Genomic DNA, 23276 nt, shown 5'->3' on the forward strand with positions numbered 1-23276 from the left:
ATTCTCTGGCACTCAGTAACAATTCTGTCTGTCCCTGAGTATGAATTCTGTGGCCCTGAGTAACAATTGTGTGTCTGTGCAAGTAACAATTCTGTGTCTGTGCAAGTAACAATTTTGTGTCTGTGAGAGTAACAATTCTCTGGCACTCAGTAACAATTCTGTCTGTCCCTGAGTAACAATTCTCTGGCACTCAGTAACAATTCTGTCTGTCCCTGAGTAACAATTCTCTGGCACTCAGTAACAATTCTGTCTGTCCCTGAGTAACAATTCTGTCTGTCCCTGAGAATGAATTCTGTGGCCCTGAGTAAGAATTCTCTGGCACTCAGTAACAATTCTGTCTGTCCCTGAGTAACAATTCTCTGGCACTCAGTAACAATTCTGTCTGTCCCTGAGTAAAAATTCTGTGGCCCTAATAACGTTTCTGTGGCCCTAAGTAACAATTCTCTGGCACTGAGTAACAATTCTGTCTGTCCCTGAGTATGAATTCTGTGGCCCTAACTAGCGTTTCTTTGTCCCTAAATAACGATTCTGTGGCCCTCATTAACAAGTCTGTGTCCCTGAGTAATGGTTCTCTGTCCCTAAGTAACTTCTCTCTGTCCCCAATTCTCGTTTCTGTGGCCCTAACTCTGTCCCTGTCCCTAGTACAGAGCGGTCTGCCTCTGTTCAATGACTGCAGGCAAATGAAGATTTCCAAAATGGCCGCTATATATACCTCGACCATTACACAGTGCTGGCTGGCTGGCTGCTGATTGGCTGATGCGATCACATGTCGTTGAGGAATGCATTATGGGGCAGCGCGCCTTGTCTGCGCGCCTTCCCCGACATCCCCGCTCCGTCGCCGCACATGTCAGCCGCCATTTTCGGAAAAATTTCGATTCGCGCGTCCGAATTAGGCTGTTTTTCGGATTCGGCACGAATCGAAATTTTTCCGAAATTCGACTCGAATTCCACTTCGGATACTTCGATTCGCTCATCTCTACTTGCTATGTCTGTGAGTATGTTTTTGTCTTTTACTCCTTTGAATAAATCTTGGATAATGCACTAGGCGTTTGCGCCACCTGTCTGCTCTTTTTCTGATCCTCTTGAGCCTGCTGCCTGACGAGGGTGACCATGTAATTGGATGGAGTCTAGGTTTGAGGCCTAAAATGCTGAACAAGGGGATTGAAGCACATTTGAGGGACTTCAGCCTAAATGGGGTACCAGAGAAACGGGGTAGAAGCTTTATCCTTGACTGATGTGTGGTAGTCTCTCCAGAAGGCATCAAAAGCTGTCCAGGTGTTGTCTCTTTCTCCACATGAACCATCCAGAGCTTGGCAGCAAGGGGCTGAAGGTACAAAATTCTGGGTTGGCTTAAAGGGCCTCTATATGTAAAGGCTGTAAGCACTTTTTATCCTACTTTTGGAGTCTGAACATCTATGGATATCCTGTGCCCTAAGCTTCTCTCTCAGGAGTTTGAATTGGAGCTAATATACTCCGTGTTTACACTGAAAATTGACTGCCACCCTTCTGTCAACCCCACTACTGCCAAGGATCTGACCCTGAGGTGAGATGCTAGCTCACCTTACCTCTGAGGTTTCTTTGGGGGCTGCTATATAGAGGATAGCAAAAAAAGGTGTCTTAGGAGTTGTCATAATTGCAATACAGCCCTGATTCCTATGCAGCTCATTGAATGCACACATCAACAGTTTTGCTTTGAGCAGAAACAAATTTATTTAGAATAAGTGTATTACAGAGTTTCAGAATACAATTCAATCATAAAATGTTGTGATAAGACCAGTGAAGTGAAATTCTGTTAAAAGGGAAATCTCTACCCTGGAAAATTTGAGGGTCTACCATCTCTGACATCTCCTGAAAAAATGTCAGCTACCTGACTGAGATGCTAATTTGTTGGCTTCAATGCTATCTGATGGACTGATCTGGTTGCTGAACTAAAGGTTCAACCCATAGGGAAGAAAAATATATTTGAAATATATTTTAAAAATATTCTTCCCAAATATATTGACATGTATTTGAAATGCTACTATTTTGGCCATATTCTATATATATATACTGCATATTGAAATGCGTTTTTATTACAAAATATATGAAAAATATTTAAAAAAATACATTTCAAATATACTGTATGTCTTTAAAAATACAAATCTACTTTTTTTGGAATGCATTTACAAATACATGTAAAAATATATGTTCAAATCTAAAGAATATATTTAAAAAATATATATTTTTCAAAATATATGTTTTTTTAAAATATATTCTGCAGATTTTGTTTAACATATAAAAAAGTCACGTTAACATATATTTTTACATATATTTGTAAATGCATTCCAAAAATGTAGATTTTTATTTTAAAGACATACAGTATATTTGAAATGTATTTTTAACAATATTTTCATATATTTTGTAATAAAAACACATTTAAATATGCAGTGTATATATATATATATATATATATATATATATATATATATATACATATTGAATATGGCCACAATTGTAGCATTTCAAATATATGGCAATATATTTGGGAAGAATATTTTTTAAATATATTTCAAACATATTTTTCTTCCATATGGGTCACCTTATATATTAGCTCTCCCTAGGTGCATTCATGTCCAGATATCCTATACAGCATGCCACAGCCTAAAGGACTGGGGCTATGTAAGCTGCAATTATCATCTGCTTCATGGCTGCCACCTTTGGAATTCCTCTTTCTGTTTCCCTTGCCTTTTTATATATATATTCTTCCCAAATATATTGACATATATTATACAATTTTGGCTATATTCAACATATTTCAAAATAAATTTCAATAAATATATATTTTTATTGAAATATATTTTGAAATATGTTGAATATGGCCAACATTCCATAATATATGTCAATATATTTGGAAAGAATATTTTTAAAATATATTTCAAATATACTTTTCTTCCATGTGGGAATGGCCTAATGCTTGTTCCAGCTCAGTGGCTCAGAAGAGACAGCCAAACAAGTAGGCTATTTATAAAGAAGTCAGCAATGAGAGCCCTCATATTTCTCATTGTAGAGGTTTCCTTTAAAATAATAGCCATTAATAATACCAACAAAAGCATTTGTAAAAGGTTGAGACAATTATAAAAGCTGAATATAATAGAATTTAGTGATGATCTTGGGTTCCGACTTGGGTTTGTCCAAACTGGAAGCTTGCCATCATTGTTGGGCCATTGAGCTGTGGGCAAGGAGATTCCATGTCACAAGGCTGACATACACATAGGGGTGGGGATACTCATGACATATGGACACATGGTCATATTAGGTCAATGATGTCATAAGCATCCCCGCCCTTTTGTATGCATGCAGTTGTGGGATGGGTAATCTCCTACCCAAAGCTCATTGGCCCAGCAGTGACACCTGACAAGCTCATTCCAATTGGAAATATGTTTGTCGCCTGCAACTGAGTTCCAGTTAGTAATCCCACTGAAGGACAATGCAATTAGCCTCTCCCTAGCTTGCAATGACTGATGACTTGAAACTCAGCTGCAGTACAAATGCATCAATGATGTCAGGTACCCCAAAATTTGTACTCCTTATTTTCCACGTTTGTTAGTATTATGAGCAGCTCTTTTGCAAAGTACTTTTTATTATAAGCTTACTGGAGCTTTAGGAATAACACAGTAAAGGAAACTCTATAAGGGTTTGTTCACACTTACGGTCAGGGGGAGGCATAAAAATAGGAAATGGGACACAGTTTTACTCCTCCCTCCCAGTCGATGGTTTGCTTCATGGCAGCGGCAAAAACTATGCCCCAGGTCATGTTTGGTAAACAGTACTGCCAAACCCTCTAGATTGCTTTTCAGAGAGACCACAAGGCCTATCATAAGCGTGAACAAGCCCTTACACAGGTCTGTTATCTGGTTCATAAATGAGTAATAAAAGAGAAGTAGGACCAAATCTCTTTTGGGCCTACTTCCCCTGTGGGTCACAGGAGTGCACTTATTTCTGCACTCCTGTGACCCAGATTCAGCTGACAGTGGGCTAAAGTCCACTGTCCGCTGAGGTCACTAAGCTGGTCCAGACTCTGGAGGGATCCTGACTTTAATGTCAGGATCCACCCAGATGCCCTAGCAACAGTTGGCTTAGCCTCTCAGCTCACTGCTGAGAGCCTGAGCCATCTGGTCCTGCTACTGGAAGGGTAGAGCAGAATGCAGGTGACGGACGGTCACCGGCTCTCTGTTAACAGAAGACTGAGAACTGAGTGATCAACGGTCTTTGATCGCTCAGTTCTCAGTCTTAGAGGTGGCGGAGGACAGATGCAGCATTAGACCGATGCTGTATCCACTTAGGTGAGTATGATTGTATGTTATTTTGAAATCCCACACTTCTCTTTTAACACTTGGACTGGTGAACTTGTGTCGAGATGATCGGAACCTTTACAGCATGGTGAGTGTCTGAAAGAAAACACAGAATATAGTAAATTTTATTAAAGTGGACCTGTAGTCAGAAAATGATGTTCTGGTAGATCACTTCAGGCTGGCCCATTTTTCAGGTATAGCTAAATAAATCATTAAAAAATAAGCACCTATACTGTTTAGAATCCAGTAATACACTGTCTGCACATGCTCAGTTGCCAAAAATGCAGAGACTGATCTGCTGAAAGCCCAAAGATTTACTGCTACTCAGGGGCTCTGGGTTTCAGCAAAATGGCAGTCTATGGCTAGAAGAAACAGGAACAATGCTATTTTTCAGCACTGTGCCAAAAATGCAGAGACTGATCTGCTGAAAGCCCAAAGATTTACTGCTACTCAGGGGCTCTGGGTTTCAGCAAAATGGTAGCCTATGGCTAGAAGAAACAGGAACAATGCTGGAGGCATTTTACAGCACACACTTATTTTGGCAGCATAACTATTAATGTGGAATGTATACTCCTTGTTAAAGAATATTATTTTTGTTTGTCTTGTTATGGGTAAAGTTCCACTTTACGCTCCTCTGCTCTTTCCAAATATGTCACTTCCAAGATGCAGTAAAGCCTTTAAAAAATGATATATGGAAGCTGTTAAAAACAGTTTGGGTACATGGTCATGTCTACATTTAGGACTGACATAGGCCTTAAAGTGTATCTAAATCCAAAAATAAAATAATATGATATTTTGAAGCTAGCCAGTTAGATGTGGTGTCTGCCTTAGTTTTCATTTTTGATTTTGTTCTCTTATTTTAATCTAGTTATCCTATCAATAACATATTTCCTGTTGTTGGGTAAAAATGCTAACTCACCGTACTGTATCTATAAAGGAACAAGGCTGTCCCCGTAGGACATAAATCTGTTAGGAATACAGAACACCACCCATGCCCTCATCTCCATAATATAGGGGTGAAGTGTTCTGTAGAGGTGAACTTGGATTGGATAGGGATGATAACACTGCTTGAGATTTCAGTGCAGAAAAGTTAAAGAGCACAAAGAGGTAGGAGCACCTGGGATCTCTGTCAGGATCAACAGGTTTTTGGGTTTTTTGCACTTATCAGACAGATATAACAAATATTTTTAATTATCATAAGCAGAGGTGACAAGTTAAGTTTAGTTCTTCCAGGTGGTAATATTCCCTGGATAATTTGTAGTATCTCCTATTACTGTCCCTTAACCACTTCCTGTCCGGCCCATCTATATAAGCGGCCGGATGGTGTCAGTCAAGGGGCAGGTTGCTGTTCATAAACGGCACCCATCAGCTTAGCCTGTGCGCTCTCCCTGGGAGCGCGCAGCACCGCGATCCGGTGCCCGCTGTGTCCACCGGACACAGTGGAACACCGATCGCTGTACGGGACCTCTGTGTGCAGTCCCAATCATGTGATCACTGATTGGCCAATCAGTGATCACATGAATAGTATTAAGCAAGATGTCACTTCTGACATCATTGCTTACTACGTATGAAATCTGTGAATGATCACAGAGGTCACATGGTACAGGGCTATTCACAACAGCCTTGTACAATGTGACAAGCTGTGACCAATCAAAGCTCTCACAGTGTTTCTCAATGGCTGTAAGAATGCAGTCAGAGAGAAGGAGAAATTATTGCTTTTACAGCCTTTATGGGTGTAAAAGCAATCAGTGTAAAAAAAAAAAAAAATCTTCATCACCCCCCACAAGTAGTACAGTGTCACTATGGTGACACTGTACTGCTAGGGTGACAGTATGTTAAAAAAAAAAAAAACCCATAAATAATAATATAAAAAAATAAAATAAAAATGTAAACCATTTTTTGGAAAAATTATAATTTTTGGTTATAAACTAATTTGGGTTATTTTTTTTTACTAAAAAGCTAACTGAATAAAGTTTGGCCAATATTTATGAAGAAAGATTATTTATTTGCAAATTCTTGTAAGAAAAACACTTTTTTCGAAATTTTTGGACTTTTTCATTTATATAGCAAAAAAAAAAAAAAAAATCCCAGTGGTGAATAAATACCACCAAAATAAAGTTTTATCTGTCTCAAAAAATGCTAAAAAACTCATATGGGTACAGTGTTGCATGACCGCGCAATTGTCATTCAAAGTGTGACAGCGCTGAAAGCTGAAAATTGGCCTGGGCAGGAAGGGGGTGAAAGTTTCTGGACTTGAGGTGGTTAAGCTCAATGTTGCTGCTGTTCCTGGCTGCTGCCAATGGCTGTAATGGCACCTTTGGCAATGGACAGGGGAACTGCAGCAAGGCTGGGTTATTGCTCTTACTGTATCCAAGCTTGTAAAGTTCTATGTGCAGGAACATTAATGACTTTAAATTCAATGATGTTGTGGATTGAGGTACATTTGGTTTGTCTCAAAAACCCAGGACAATTCAGCAACAAAATATGTCATAAATTATTATCCACAACTAAATTAAAACATCAAATAACGGGTGTGTACCATTGCAGAGAGAAAGAGAGTTACTCCATCACATTTTAGGTGTTATCTGACCCCTTTTCAAACTTGGAATATAGTGACAACAAGACCATCATCACAATTTATATCCACAATCAGAATATAGGAGACAATTACATTTGGGGGCAGGCCTTGTATTGTCCATTCAAAAGAATGTACCACAATGACTCTGATAGAAAACTAAATACAAATTGTCAGATACTAGATTTTGGTCATTTGAATTGGATTACACAACCTAAAATCCTCTAACTATTGGACTGCCAATTGGATTACATGACCTAAAAACCTCCAAATATATGACTGCCAACTCCCCCCCTGCCCTGACTGATAGACTTGATGGTTGATGGAAGACATGGGATATAGACACTCTTATTAATTGGTCAGTCCAGATCAATACCACCTTGCCTTATCACAAGCATAGGTTTCAGTAACTAGGTGGAGGAACATTAATGACTATAAGTTCAATGATGTTGTTGAGGATTGAGGTAAATTTGGTTTGTCTCAAAAACCCAGGACAATTCAGCAACAAAATATGTCATACATTATTAGCCACAACTAAATTAAAACATCAAATAAAGGGTGTGTACCATTGCAGAGAGAGCGTTTCTCCATCACTCCATAACAGAGACATTTTTGGTGTTATCTGACCCCTTTTCAAACTTGGAATATAGTAACAACAAGACCATCATCACAATTTATATCCACAATCAGAATATAGGAGACAATTACATTTGGGGGCAGGCCTTGTATTGTCCATTCAAAAGAATGTACCACAATGACTCTGATAGAAAACTAAATACAAATTGTTAGATACTAGATTTTGGTCATTTGAATTGGATTACATGACCTAAAAACCTCCAACTATTGGACTACCAATTGGATTACATGACCTAAAAACCTCCAACTACTGGACTGCCAATTGGATTACATGACCTAAAAACCTCCACCTATTGGACTGCCAATTGGATTACATGACCTAAAAACCTCCAACTACTGGACTGCCAATTAGATTACATGACCTAAAAACCTCCACCTATTCGACTGCCAATTGGATTACATGACCTAAAAACCTCCAACTACTAGACTGCCAATTGGATTACATGACCTAAAAACCTCCAACTATTGGACTGCCAATTGGATTACATGACCTAAAAACCTCCAACTATTGGACTGCCAATTGGATTACATGACCTAAAAACCTCCAACTGCCAATCATCCCCCCCGACTGATAGACTTGATGGAAGACATGGGATATAGACACTCTCAATAATTGGTCAGTCCAAATCAATACTACCTTGCCTTAACAAAAGCATAAGTTTTAGTAACTAGAATTAAAATTCTTTTGCTAATTTGTTTTAAGAAATTCCATTCTTTACTTTATACAGTGCAGTCCAAGCATTGTTATCAAGGCATTCTAAATTTGAAAAAGTATTGGATACAAGCACCATTTCCTAATAAGATGGTTTTACTTTAATATACATCCCCAATGTTGGCTATTTTATCTTTAATTAACATAGCTACTGCAGGGGGCAGCTTTATATAAAGAAGGATTGGACAACCTTGTCTTGGCCAAGAACAGAATGTTGCATTTCTCTTGATTTATTGGTTTGCCCCTTGCATAAACTTGTTTAAAAACTTATATTTATTATCTTACCAGTACTGTTGTTGCGAACCGGAGTACTGTGGAAAAAGAAAGAGGATTACCATTAATTTTATCATTATTAGGATTCAAAGTAAAATTAAATGTGTTGAAATTACAAATTTATAGGCAAAATGAGGCCTAATTAAAGAGGACATTTGCCAAAATATTGGCAATTGAGTGAGCATACCAGGGCAATGTTGAGTCTGGTGGTAGGTGTGAGATATTTAGAGACTTCTTTTTGGCTGCACCCACTGGTCCACCAACATAGTCTAGCACCTCTTCCTTATATTTCATTGTTGGTAAGGAGAAGATATTTAACACCTTTATAGTAGAAGATGACAACTAGCATAGTAATATTTAGGAAAGTTTTGAGGATGGTCATGGGGGGATTAATTGATTACTTTATTAGATTGAGATGTCCAGCTGCCTGAACAGATATATGTAGTGAGCATCCTGGAGATTATAAAAAATTTAGAACTCTATTATGTTTACATGTCCTATTCTACCACATTGTTTTGCAAAGAAATTATTTAATCAGGAATACAACTACATGTAAATTCTTAGGATATTCTTTACTAAAGAAGTAAATTCTTGCACTGTAAATTGACATGAAAACCTGATAGGGATGCTAATTCTTCACTACTCTACATAAAAGAAAAATAATGTTTGGCCTCTCTCTCTCTCTCTCTTGCTCTCTCTTTCTCTGTATATATATATATATACATAGTACCAGGTCGATACTACCAAATAGTTTTCTAGTTGTTTTTCATATATTATTATTTTTGGTTATTATTTTGTCATACTTACTGGATGTCGTGTCCTTCTAGAAGATGTTTGTATGTGGCAATCTCCATCTCCAAGTGGTTCTTCTGGTCCATGAGGATTTTATAAGCGGTGTTTTGCTGTTCCAGGTCAAATCGTATTTGTCCCAGCTCTAACTCCAGGTTGTCGATCAGACATTGCAACTGGGCCAGCTGAGATTGGTAAGTGCCTTCTGTTTCGACCAGTGAATCCTCTAGAGCTGATTTCTAAAAAAAATATTGAACATAATTATAAGTCCAAGAAGTTTTGACTGATGTTAATATTTTGTAAATTGAAGTTCAAATGTACAGTTTATAAATAATCTGTTATTTAACATTATAAATATTACAGATGCAAGTCTTCAAATGATATGTCCTTTCTACACTTCCACTTCATAAAAACGTACATCTAAAAATGTCTTACTTACCACACTTAATTGGCTTTGAAGCTCAATTTCCAGTGTGTTCAGGTTGCGTTTCAACTCAATAAGGTCACCATTAACTGATTGCAACTGTTCAGCTCCAAACACCATCTCACGGTTCACTTCTTCACTCTGAAAATTGTATGTAAAAATTAAAAGTATAGGTTTGAACCAGCTTCAAGTTACCCTTAAATTGGTATTGTTTACAAAAAAATGTTGTGTTGGTAACATCTTCAAAATCATAGGCAGAAACACGGAAGAGTGATGACAGGAAAGACCAAGTGGTTCATCAAATCTGCCCCTTTTTTATATTTGTGGTTTTTATTTATTTATTTATTTTTTAACCTGAGCACAGTTATATGTTTATCCCAAGCATGTTTGATTACACTTACTGTTAATTGACTTGATACCGTTGCTGGAAGCCCATGCAACAACTACTCCTCTGGTGCAAATAATACTTTCTTAGGCTATTTCAGAACTTTCCTCCTGCTGGTTTCAGGTCATGCCCCTGTGCCCCTCTTTCCCTTCTTTCCTTGAGGCTGTATATTTTAGGTTTCTCCACTCTCTCTCCTAATATATTGTATCCCTCTGACCTTTCACCACTTTGTTGTCTCAGGGCCAGCTCTGTGGTATCAATATACTTTTGTAAGCGAGGTCTCCCGAACTGGACACAGCATCCTAAATGAGGTCTACTAAAGCTTTACATGCTAGATTGAGGACCTCCTTCCTTCTGGTTTTGATCCCTCTAGTAATGCACCCCAGAATTCAAATTGCTTTGAATCCTGGGGATTTGTGAGTAGGGAGACGTTTAACAACCTCCAATAATTCTTCAGTAGAAATGTCCGCATTTAGAGATGCGACATCAGAAGGTGACAAACATGGTAAATGTAAGGAGGCAAAAAAAGCTTCAAAAGCAGTCATCTGATGGGGAGGATGAACATCAGGAGCTAGGCAATTGTAAAGCTTCTTGTAGTAATCCCCAAATACATTAGCCATAACATGTGGGTCATATGTAGGATTACCATCAGGCTGGAGTAGGTGGCCCGGTAATGATAGGGATACCTGTGATTTAAGTCTGTTAACGAGCATGCGATGTGGTTTATTAGAAAACTCGTAAAAGTTTTGCTTAGCCCAAGCGAGAGACTGGGTGGTTTTATGTAGATCCAGAGCTCAAATTTGATCCCGTATATGGGAAACCTGCCGGAGCCGTAGTATAGACGGGTTAGCTAGTAATGGTCGTTTGGCTAAGGATAGTTGGCATAAGAAAGATTGTCTGGCGGAAACAGAGGCCTTCTTTAAACAAGTGCCCATGGAAATGCACATGCCTCTGAATATGGCCTTATGGGCCTCCCAGAGGGTCGAGGAGAAAGAGACTGAGCCAACGTTATGCTGAAAATAGGCATTCAGGCCTCAGGAGAGTTTGTCACAAAGCTGTTATGAGCACAGAAAACTCTTGTTGAGGCTTCAGTGGCAGACCCTGGGGGGGTATCAGGAAGAAGGAGATCAAGCGTCAGTGAGGCATGATCTGACCAGGTCATTGGGTTAATTTCAGAGGAGACCAGAAAGGGGATTAGGGAGGCTGTGACAAAGAAATAATCCAGGCAAGAGAACATTCAATGTGGATTGGAATAGAATGTGTATTGCCTGTGGAGAGGATGTTTGACCCCCAGGCATCAAAAAGGGGATGTTCCCTGATCAATTTACGAAATGCCGTCAAGGAGGAGCATATTCTTCTCGACGGGGTGTGTGCAAAAAGGACCTTCCTATTTTTGTGAGGGGACATAACCAGATTAAAATCCCCCCAACAATCATGCATGGAGTGGATATGCAGCACAATTTATCTAATGTTTGAGAAAGAAATAACAGCTGAGCAGATTTGGGTGTATACAAGTTCAAAAGCACAACTGGGGAACTCTCACACATACATTCCAGCAGTACATAACGACCAAGTGGGTCAACCCCAGAAGAAGAGACCCGCAGGAAGCAGTTTTTCCTAATCAAAATAGCTACTCTGGTTTTCCCAGAGGGATCAAAAGCTGAATAGGATTGCGGAAAACTTTTAGAGGCAAAGCAAAAAGAGCCATCCTGTTTGAAATGAGTTTCCTGAACAAATATGATATCTGCTCCTGAGGATCTGAACTCCTTCAGAGACATCCACCATTTTTGGACAGAGTTAAAACCCTTGACATTATATGACAATAGCCTTAAAACCATCATGTAACAGTAATGGGCGTAACAGCTGTGTAACCTGAGGATACGGAAAAATTGTCATCAATGAGGTAAAACAAGAAATAACAGAGAAGGAAAACCAGGTGATTAGCATGGCACCAGGCCTATCACAAACAAGTGCATCACTCAAAACAGGTCGTAGGGATTATGGTTAGAAACAAAGATATCATCAGAGATATATACCCGGGACATTGGAAATATCCCGGGTTGCCAGGACCAGGGGGCAACACAGCAGCATTTCCAACATGACAGGTACTTACCTCAGCATTTCACATGGCAATGGTAGTCAGGACACAACAATGCGAAAAAACATTAAACAGTAAAACACACATGGGATTAGGACAACCCCACTAGCAGGATGGGAAACCTGATACAGGGAAGAGTCAGGTTATAGGGGTGATGGGGCCCATTGAGCCAGGGATTCGAGGCCGTTGAGGAGTGCACAGAAATTCCTTCCTGCCAGGCTTAGCAGGTGTCCAGGTCCTGCGTGGGGTAGAAGAAGGTCTGGATGTTTTTAGGTGGTTGCGGAATGTACTCTTCAGGCAGAGGAGGAAGTCCCAACTGTTTAAAGAAGCAATTCACGAAGAATGACTTGGGTGTTATCCTTGGAGACAACAAGCTTGAAAGGAAATCCCCACCAATAAGCGACATGATGTTGCTGGAGATGAGTGGTAACCGGTTTCATAACCCACCTCTTTGCCAGGGTAATGGGGGACTGTCAGGCTCCGCCCAACGGGATCTCTAGTGGTCCACGGCACGGGGTTTCCCAGGACGCGGAGTCTAAGTCCCAGTTTGCCTTTTCACCAGGGCCCCTGATGGTGGGGATGGACTTGGTGCAAGACTGAAACCAGGTCGCGTCCCTGGGCACCCCCGGCGGCGGCAGAGGGGTCCCGCTGAGGGTATGTGCCCAGGTTGAGCCTGCTGTGAAGGGGATGACAGATCCCGATCCGAGTGGGATGGATGGGATGACAGATCCCGATCCGAGCGGGATGGATGGGCAACTATCAGGAGTAGGCGAGGTCAGACTAACCGGGTCGGTATTGTGCGGGCAGCGTGGTACAGAGGGTCAGGCAGAGGGATGGTCAGGAACGAGCCGGGGTCAGAGCAGGAGAAGGTCAGCATAAACAGAACAGGCAGAGTTTGGCAACAAGGAAGCGTACTTACAGGACAGGAACAAGACCTTGCGGCAACTTGGAGATGCACAGGGCAGCTTTAAATAGAGCGCCATGCTCTCCCATCGGTGCGGCCGCGATCGCTACTGCGCATGCGCGGCCGCCGCGATCGCCGAGGACTCTGCGCTCGCCGGGTGGGACGGATCGGCGGTCTGCGCATGCGCGCGCCGCCGAGGACCCGGGATCCCTGACAGGGACAGATCACAGAAGAGTTGGAACCTGTCTCCTTTAAATTCTATAGAGGACTTGTTGCGTGTAGAAGAGAGCAAGTCTTCTTTCCTGTTGAAGTAGTGAAACCGGATAATAACATCTCTAGGTCTAGTGCCCTCTAGAGGTTTCAGGCCCAGTGACGTATGGACCCGATCCATTTGCCAATCAGCATCAGGGACCTTGGGGGCCAATGTGGAAAATAAAGACAATAGATAACGCTGAAGATGGGAGTCAGAGACCATTTCGGAGATGCCGTGAACCCAAATATTTTGGCTACATTCCCTGTTCTCCAGATCTTCCAGTTGGAGCTGTAACCGGGACACAGAATGTTTCAGATTCGCATTATCCTCTTATAGAACATGGACATATTGCACCAAGTCATAAAATTTTGACTCAAGGTGGTCAGTGCAGTCCCCCAATTGGGTAATCTCCCCCCTAAGCTCCTTCGCAAGCTTCCCAATTTCAGCAGAAATAGTGCAAGTAATATTTGTTTGTTAGGAATACTTGCAGTTTTGCCTCCAAGGAATCTACTGTCAAAGAGGGAGCCTTCTGGGTGGGAAACTGAGCAGCAGGGATGTCCGTGTCTGCCCCCTTCATTTCCGCAGCCCCTCATCTTCGGGCTCATCCTTGGGCCGCCACTGATACTTGAGCCTGGGGATTTAGGCCTAGTAAAAAATCTGTCCAGGATGGAAGGCCGGGATCAAGAGGCGGCGGCATTGGGTGGTTTCCAATGACCGATTTTTCCCATATGGTCAGCGGGATTTGCCTGGACAAGGAGAGGGCTCTCCTAGACCTGCAGTTGCCGTGGAAGAAGAGCAGGAGGGCCGTGAAAGCTGAGGGTCAGCAGAGGATAATTATTATATACCATCTTGGCCGGCATGCATGCGCCCCGAAAGAAAAAAAAACTGTAAAGTTAATCATAAGCTTTTTTGGGCAAGGGTTCCCTAGCCATGCCAAAGACAATTATAAAAATGTGAATATTAAAGGTAAATCAGTCCCACAGTAAGAGAGAAGTTAAGACATCCTCAAATGTGGGTGACAGCCACTCATCCTAGGTCAGGTTCTGGATTTATACACCTTGTTGGAACGTAGTCTAAAAAATATTGACATGGGGTTGTTTTATAGGTTCTCCTCAGTGGTGCGCAACAGCAATGTTTGCTTGTACTCCTCAATTCTTGAGCTATAACCTTGGCCCAAGTTACTGCACCCTTGGGAAACATGCCAAGAAACTAAATTAATATCATTTTGCGTTCCCACAGCACTTCATAGTGGACCCAATAGTGGTAAGTACAGACATGGCTTTTTCCCAATAGTACTGTAATATCAATAATTTACAGAATGCAGGTCTAACCTAAAATAAGTGCTTAGAAGTCCCATTATATATAGTAATCAGTGTCAGGTACAAGTTATTAACACTAATTCCAGCTCACTTTAAATAAAAGCAACCGGTAGGCAGAGGACCGTATTGGAGCCTTCTGTTTATTTACTGCACAATTTATTATCTCTTATTAAAGAGAATCAAAAACCATAATTGGTTAACATTAAGTTTCTAGTAATGTGTAGCATAAGAAATTGCCATTTTTTTTTTCTAAAATACTGTTTACACCTATTTTCATCTTTGAAATCTCAGCACTGCTCATCTCCTCCAGCCACTTCATGTCTACAAACATACATTCTATCAATGTAATCCCATGTCAGTTCTAAGAGCAGGTCTCTTGATAGTAGTGGAAATATGGAGACAAAGCGTTATCACCCAATGACGGAAAGTGCCTGAACAAGGACCATCATGACAGGATTAATAGGTATAATTGAATTAAAACTGCAGATTTAAAAATAATAAAAATACATAAAAAGAAGAAAAAAAAGAAACAAGTATCCTTGTTATCTAAACTTGGAGAGACCTCTTTTTGCTCACTCTCACATGGTAAATATTGTGGCTTGCACATTTCCTGTGTGGTTAATGTTATTTTATTTTTATTTTTTATGTCTAAGATGCATTCCTTTAAAAATTGAGTTACCCTTGCAAGGAAGATATCCTCAACCTCTTTGAGGTTTCTCTCCATTAGGTTTTCATACTCCTGTCGAATCTCAGACAAGACTTTGTTCAAATCTTTACTTGGAGCAGCATTGACTTCTACGCTGACTCTGGCACCCAAATGGGTGCGCAGACAGTTGACCTCCTGTAAAAAATAAAAATAAATGAGTCTGGTACAAAAAATAATATTATTAGTCTGTTTCCTAGAAGATCTTAATATACATTCACCTCTTCATGAGTCTTCTTCAGCTCTTGGAGCTCCTCTTGAAGGTTGCAGACATGCAGTTGAAGATCATCTATCTCCATGTTCAGTCTCTCTAGGACTCTGCTGAGACCCTTGACATCCGCCTCAATGCTGTTTCTCAGATTACTCTCCAGTTCATATCTGAAGAAAAGGAAAACGCAAAATGCTGTACGAAAACAAGCTTACTTTATAACGGCAAGACATCTATAGAAATAACAATGCACAGTAAGCCAAAGCAAGCCATTTTTCAATATCTACTCCAAACCACTAAATCAAGCCCAACTATTTTTTTTTGTACTTGCAGAAAATGATCTTAGACTGAAAAGGAAAACTAATGCAACCACTACACCTATAGGCTAGTACACTGCATAATTTTTCATTTTGTACAACATTTCTACAAAAAAAAAAAAATATATATATATATATTTATATATATATATATATATATATATATATATATATGCTCACCTAGGTGGATGCAGCACTCAAAGACCACTGATCGCTCAGTTCTCAGCCGTCAGTGAGCAGAGAGCCAGTGACTGAAAGTGCTCTGCCCATCCAGTGCTCACTGGAGCCCTGGGGTTGGAAGGGGGCAGGAACTGCTGACTCTCAGTGGTTAGCTAAAAGTGTGAACCAGCTGCAGGTACGGGCATCTGGGTGGATACCAGCTAAAAAACTGGGATCTTTCCAGAGCCTGGAGAGGCATAAAACAGGTCACAGGAGTACAGAATAAAGTGCATTCCTGCAATCCACAAACATAACAACGTATAGTTCCTTTAATATATCACACACACACATATTTTTTTTAATTATTCACAGGCTATTTTATCTCAGAGCATTATATATATTTTTTTTACCCAGACTGCTAATAACAAGTCCTTTGCAGTACAGGCTGCATAAAGCGCTTGTTCTTACCTGTATATGGTGCTTTCTGCTGTTCTAATTCTCCTCGAGAACTCTAAGTAAAGGGATAGAAAGAGAAACCCTCAACCCTAGTCCTGCACTAGGCGCTTCAGTTAAAAATTGCAAGACCATAGTGCTGTCTCATGGTTGAGTGGAGGGGGTATGCTTAGCCTGGTTAGCCTTGTGAAAGTTTGGACTTAAAGAAAGGCTATACTTATATACACAGGGGTCCCTGAAATCAGGGCAGTGGGGGAGCATAGTGAAGATAACAAAGGGGTACCTTTTAGCACCTTACCATGGAGTGTGCTTGTTACTTTTTTACTATGGGTAAATATATACTGTATATCTTTTGTATTATTAATAAATGTGTATATATATATATATATATATATATATATATATATATACAGTATCTCACAGAAGTGAATACACCCCTCACATATTTGTAAATATTTTTTCATATCCTTTCATGTGACAACACTGAAGAAATGACACTTTGCTACAATGTAAAGTAGTAAGTGTACAGCTTGTATAACATGTAACTTTGCTGTACCCTCAAAATAACTCAAAACACAGCCATTAATGTCTACACAGCCGTTAATGGCTGGCAACAAAAGTGAGTCCACCCCTAAGTGAAAATGTCCAAATTGGGCCCAAAGTGTCAATATTTTGTGTGGCCACCATTATTTTCCAGCACTGCCTTAACCCTCTTGGACATGGAGTTCACCAGAGCTTCACAGGTTGTCACTGGAGTCCTCTTCCACTCCTCCATGATGACAGCACGGAGCTGGTGGATATTAGACCTTGAGCTCCTCCACCTTCTGTTTGAGGATGCCCCACAAATGCTCAATAGGGTTTAGGTCTGGAGACATGCTTGGCCAGTCCATCACCTTTACCCTCAGCTTCTTTAGCAAAGCAATGGTCATCTTGGAGGTGTGTATGGGATCGTTATCATGTTGGAATACTACCCTGCAGCTCAGTCTCTGAAGGGAGGGGATCATGCTCTGCTTCAGTATGTCACAGTACATGTTGGCATTCATAGTTCCCTCAATGAACTGTAGCTCCCCAGTGCCGGCAGCACTCATGCAGCCCCAGACCATGACACTCCCACCACCATGCTTGACTGTAGGCAAAACACACTTGTCTTTGTATTCCTCACCTGGTTACCGCCACACACGCATGACACCATCTGAACCAAATCAGTTTATCTTGGTCTCATCAGACCACAGGACATGGTTCCAGTAATCCATGTCCTTAGTCTGCTTGTCTTCAGCAAACTGTTTGCAGATTTCTTGTGCATCATCTTTAGAAGAGGCTTCCTTCTGGGACAACAGCTATGCAGACCAATTTGATGCAGTGTGTGGCGTATGGTCTGAGCACTGACAGGCTGACCCTCCACCCCTTCAACCCCTGCAGCAATGCTGGCAGCACTCATACGTCTATTTCCCAAAGACAACCTCTGGATATGATGCTGAGCACGTGCACTCAACTTCTTTGGTTGATCATTGCGAGGCCTGTTCTGAGTGGGACCTGTCCTGTTAAACCACTGTATGGTCTTGGCCACCGTGCTGCAGCTCAGTTTCAGGGTCTTGCCAATCTTCTTATAGCCTAGGCCATCTTTATGTAGAGCAAAAATTCTTTTTTTTCAGATCCTCAGAGAGTTCTTTGCCATGAGGTGCCATGTTGAACTTCCAGTGACTAGTATGAGAGAGTGAGAGCGATAACACCAAATTTAACACACCTGCTCCCGATTCACACCTGAGACCTTGTAACACTAACGAGTCACATGACACAGAGGAGGGAAAATGGCTAACTGGGCCCAATTTGGACATTTTCACTTAGGGGTGGACTCACTTTTGTTGCCAGCGGTTTAGACATTAATGGCTGTGTGTTGAGTTATTTTAAGGGGACAGAAAATTTACATGTTATACAAGCTGTACACTCACTACGTCACATAGTAGCTAAGTGTCATTTCTTCAGTGTTGTCACATGAAAAGAGAGAATAAAATATTTACAAAAATGTGAGGGGTGTACTCACTTCTGTGAGATACTGTGTATATATATACCTGTAGTAACTGATTGATGATTTTAAATGGACTTACTTGTTCCTTAAGTCATCTGCTGTCAGTTTGGCATTGTCCATGTCCAAAAACACTTTTGCATTTTGTTTATAGGCTACAGGGAGCTGTGGAACATATGAGATGTTAGTATTAGGAAATTTCATATCCGATCTTTATTTGACTTTGTGTGATGTTTCATCTAAGCACATATGAAAAAAGTCCTAAAATACGGTAATGGTAAAAAAAAGTCAGATCAGAGCATTTATAAAACTCTTAGATAACTCTTAGTGACTGGGGACAAAAAGAAAATGTATTAATTACTTTTTTTCAGCTCTGTGCATACAAAGGAAAATGGGGCACCACAATGACTCAAAATATATATGGTCCAGAAACATTTAGCCACAAAAAGCAAAACAAGCACCTAGACGTACACCCATGTGTCCTCAAAGAGTTGAGCTTTGTTATTTCAAAACCATTATTTCTAATTTTTAGAGACTCTTTAATGACAGTACCACTAGGTCTCTCTTAGATATAAAAGTTGAGATGGCTATTTGACCATTAACCACTGATAAATATCAATGGCAAGTGATCTCCCCCTTTAAATGATCCTTTTAAAGTGTTCTGTAATATACTGGTCACTGTAAACAATGGATATTTGAAGTGTATACAACCCAACCTTTTATTTTGGGTACTGTGCTATATATCATCATTATAATAAGTAGGGAGCCATTTATTGGGCATTCGCTGCAATTGCACCATTTTGTATTTTTATCAATAAAAAACAGGACGTGTTTGCTAAAAATAAAGATTCCCCATTTACCACTGCAGTTCCAGTTAACTATTAATTCAGTTTTGGAATAAAAAGCAAAGCTGTTTCTGTCATATTTGTTAGCTAGCTGTCGGCTAACTGTAAGTAGGACAGCACAGATACAGTAGAGAAGGATTAAAGCCCCTGTAAGTTTTTTATCTTTTTGTATTTGTCTCCTATTTGAAGAATTTCCCTTTCTGTCCGGGAAGTTAGAGGAAATCTCTACTTTAGAGAAAATTCTCCACATAGATAGCTGCCACCGAAACAGGTTTCCCAATTGGAGGATTTTCCCTCATCTCTTGTACTAATGACAACTGTAAAATTTTGGATTTCCCATCACTTTCTGTCTAGGGTATAATGGTTACAAATATATAACATAGAGGGGTGAACCTCCCCAGCGGGAACAGCTACAGCAAGAAAATCTTGACAGTGGTCCTTATCCTTCCCTCTCCAAGACCTAAATAAAATATTTTGGCTATCTAAATACTATAATGATAGCAAGTTATAAAATGAAAGACTAACCTCCTTTTCTGTCTACATAACATCTGTGGAATGGTACACATAAACAATCTATGGTCCACTATTATTTAAAGATTATGTAAGATTAACTACAAAGAACAAAAACTTTAATAAAGTATTTTGAAGATTATAATAAATCTTTACAACTCTATTAGGGTTTTATGATTTTTTTTTACCACAAAAATTATTTTAATAGAAAGAAAACTTGTGAAATGCTTCTCCTTTACTGAGGAAAAAAGACCATATTTGTTGATCTGTGCAATGTTAAAAAAAAAAGTATTCGGAGGATTGTAATGTAGTTTATTACATAAGAAAAAATTATGTTTCTATGATGACAATAACTAAGAAGAATCTTATATCTATAGCCGTTGCAGTTGGTAAAAGTCTACATTTGTGTATAAACAATAGTTGAGACCCCAGAAAATACACTTCAGCATTCCATTAAACCAAAAAAAACCCACACCCAGGGGCGGACTGACCATTTGGAAACTCGGGCAGGACTTCCACTTATAGACAACCCAGTCAATTTCTGGGAAGTTTCATTTTCTACTAAAATATCTGATACAAAAGTATGTTTGTGTTTCACACATGTGTTGGATCCACTATTTTTCAATTTCCTGTAACAGGCCAAGCTGTCCAGCAAAAGGGACAATTACAGTGGATGATTTAAACCATATAATATATTTTTTATTTAATAATAATTATAATGCATCAGGGTGTGCATCTTCAGATTGATGGGCAGAGAAGCCTTAGCCAAGGGGTCTCCAAACTGTGGCCCTTTGCTTGCCTTTATCTGGCTCTTGGGGCACTATTACTTCCACTGATGCGAGGCATTATTCCTGCCACTGACCCCAATGAAGGGACACTATTCCTTCCACTGATACTAGAGATGGGGAACTACGTTTTCCACTGACACCAATTATGGGACACTATTCCTCACACTGACACCAACAATGGGGTACTATACCTCCCATGGACACCAATGATGGGGCACTATACCTCCCACTAAAACCAACAATGGGGCACTATAGCTCCCAATGACACCAACAATTGGGTACTATACCTCCCATCGACAACAGCGATGGAGCACTAAACTTCCCACTGATACCAGCGATAGGGTAATTTTTTTTTTACTCCCACTGACCACCAGGCCAGTTTACACCCACCAATGCCAGGAAATTTTCTACTCCCACTGGCCACATTCTGGCCCCCCTAAAGTTTGATGGCCAGTAAACTGGCCCTTTATTTTGAAAGTTTGGAGACCATCGCCTTAGCCTACAGAATCTCTGGATCAAAATGATTACTGAGTGTTACCAGATTAAAGCCAAAGGATAGCAGGGTGACGCAGGGTACTGAAGCATTGCCAGGATGTATAACAAAAAATCTAAGCAGACATGGTCTGTCTCTTTTTTGTAATTAAATTTCAGCTTTCTGAATACAACTAAATTATGCCTTTACATGTTTCTTTTACATAGATATTACTGATGATATTACAGCTAATAAATAACTGCTTCCACTAATATCGTTGATATCAATTTCAAAAATCACTTTTGACCCATAAACATTGTCAATAAGTTACCTGACTCTGGAGCTCCTGGATGGTCCTGTAGTACTTGCTGCAGTCTGGTAGACCATCAGGCTCATTCTTCTCAAACCACTCTCTAATATTCCCCTCTAGCTGACTATTTTTTTGTTCCAAGGAACATACTTTTTCCATGTATGTGGCCAGTCGGTTATTCAGTAGCTGCATTGTCTCTTTCTCATTAAAGCACAAAAGGCTATCGTTCTTGAAACCACCATGAGCACTTTGGTGAGTGAAGTGATTTCCATGGCTGTAGCCATGAAGTGATCCAAAGTTGTGGCCATAAGAGAAATGTCTAGAGATGCTAATGCCTTTTCCACCAGATCCACCGTGGACACTGGGAGCTCTAAAGTGTCTTCCATGCTTTGCTTGATGATGACCGCCATGGTAGGAAACAGCGGATCCTGTTTGATGGACAGCATTGTTGTGAAAGGATATTTGGCTTCTTCCTTGGGTGGATCCAGAGTGAACTTGCTTGACAGTTTGGTTCATGGTGATGGCAAAACAAGACTGTGATAGTTGTACACTTGGTGGAGTAGTTAGACTGCTGCCTGAGCTTGGAAGTACCGCTGATTCTTGTTGGTGGGTAACTTTTATACAACCTTAGAGGCGTCATTGAGTGAATGTCATTTTATGGAGTTTTAACAGGCTTCCATTAGGGTGGGAATGTAGTTGTGCAGTCACTAATGAAAAGACCATTGTTATGTAATCATACAGTGCATTGGGTCACACCCTGGACTTTTAACTGACAAGTTATTGTAGTCATTAGATCTTTACAACCAATAAAATCAACAGTAAAATTCTTAGCCATAGACATAAATGGATGGCTCAGACACAATGTTCTCTAATGATTATTTATTAGAATGTATATTATAAATTTATTAGGAATATAGTAACACATTAGATCACCCTAAAGAGTCTCTGTAAATAGGATGGATTAGTGGTTTTAAATATTATGACCAATGCAGATTAAAATAATCATCAAGTTTTAAATATATTTGACACCTTGACACCTGGCTATCTGTATGCTCTTCTGAAAGATAAGTAGACAATATAAACAGGTTTGACAAAGGATTCTCAGGACTTTACTTTTTCTGGTCCTCTCAGTGAGCCAAGGTCCACTCTCCCCTCATCAATTTGTTTCTACTATCTCCTTCGGGTCTTCTTCTGAATCCCAAGACTTCTTTATTCTCTACTAGCCATCCTCAGATTGCCTTCCCTTGCCCCAGGTATACTTGCATTATCAGAAAAAACCCTTCCCTCCCCCTCCTGCCTCCACTGATACCAGATAGAAAATATGGTGCGTTTCCAGTATGGAGGAGTATGTGGCCTCCTCCCACTGACAGTGCACAGGTCTATCAGACAATGACTGCCAAGATTCTGGGGTATTAGAACATTGTATGAAAGCAGCTAATATTTCAGTGCCTCTGTTGTCAACTTTGAAGATGAATTTTTTTCACATTGCCTATAAATACTTTAAGGTACATAGTTCATACTCAAGTTAACTTTATGATTTTTTACATCTGTGTTGTCAGGCACTTTGTGTTCCCTCAGCCCCAGGGGCGGACTGACAACTCATGGGGCCCCCAGGCAATAGGGGATCATGGGGCCCCTGTGTCCTTGCCCAAACTCAAAAAAGCCTATGAAAAAGGTACCAGGGGCATCTCACGGGGCCCCCTACTGACCCCGGGCCCTCGGGCAGTGCCTGAGTTTCCAAATGGTCAGTCTGCCCCTGCTCAGCTCTGATGCAATATAGTGATCTGGC

The 23276-nt window shown here is 40.3% G+C and overlaps 1 protein-coding gene across 1 annotated transcript; it reads right to left on the reverse strand.

Moving 5' to 3' along the window:
* Positions 1-4072: 4072 nt before the first annotated feature.
* LOC149464468 (keratin, type I cytoskeletal 19-like) lies at positions 4073-22058 on the reverse strand. The gene is made up of 8 exons (XM_089674435.1): positions 21509-22058; positions 18645-18727; positions 15624-15780; positions 15379-15540; positions 9756-9881; positions 9335-9555; positions 8540-8565; positions 4073-4427 (listed from the first exon to the last, which is right to left on the reverse strand). The coding sequence occupies exons 1-8, from the start codon at positions 22001-22003 to the stop codon at positions 4366-4368; spliced, it is 1332 nt and encodes a 443-aa protein (XP_089530561.1). The 5' UTR covers positions 22004-22058; the 3' UTR covers positions 4073-4365.
* Between the last annotated feature and the right edge of the window lie 1218 nt (positions 22059-23276).

The sequence above is a fragment of the Staurois parvus genome, unplaced genomic scaffold, assembly GCF_062004578.1.
Source record: "Staurois parvus isolate SC_StPar_1 unplaced genomic scaffold, SC_StPar_1.0 ptg000151l, whole genome shotgun sequence".
NCBI lineage: Eukaryota > Metazoa > Chordata > Amphibia > Anura > Ranidae > Staurois > Staurois parvus.

Bases quoted from the DNA above. Each gene is read 5' to 3' on its own strand.
- LOC149464468 (XM_089674435.1), bottom strand. From the start codon at position 22,003: ATGAACCAAACTGTCAAGCAAGTTCACTCTGGATCCACCCAAGGAAGA. The intron at 9,556-9,755 runs GTAAGTAAGACA...TATTTTTTTTAG, and splicing joins TTCAAAGCCAATTAAGTGTG to AAATCAGCTCTAGAGGATTC. The intron at 4,428-8,539 runs GTAAGATAATAA...GTTTTCTTTCAG, and splicing joins GGTTCGCAACAACAGTACTG to ACACTCACCATGCTGTAAAG.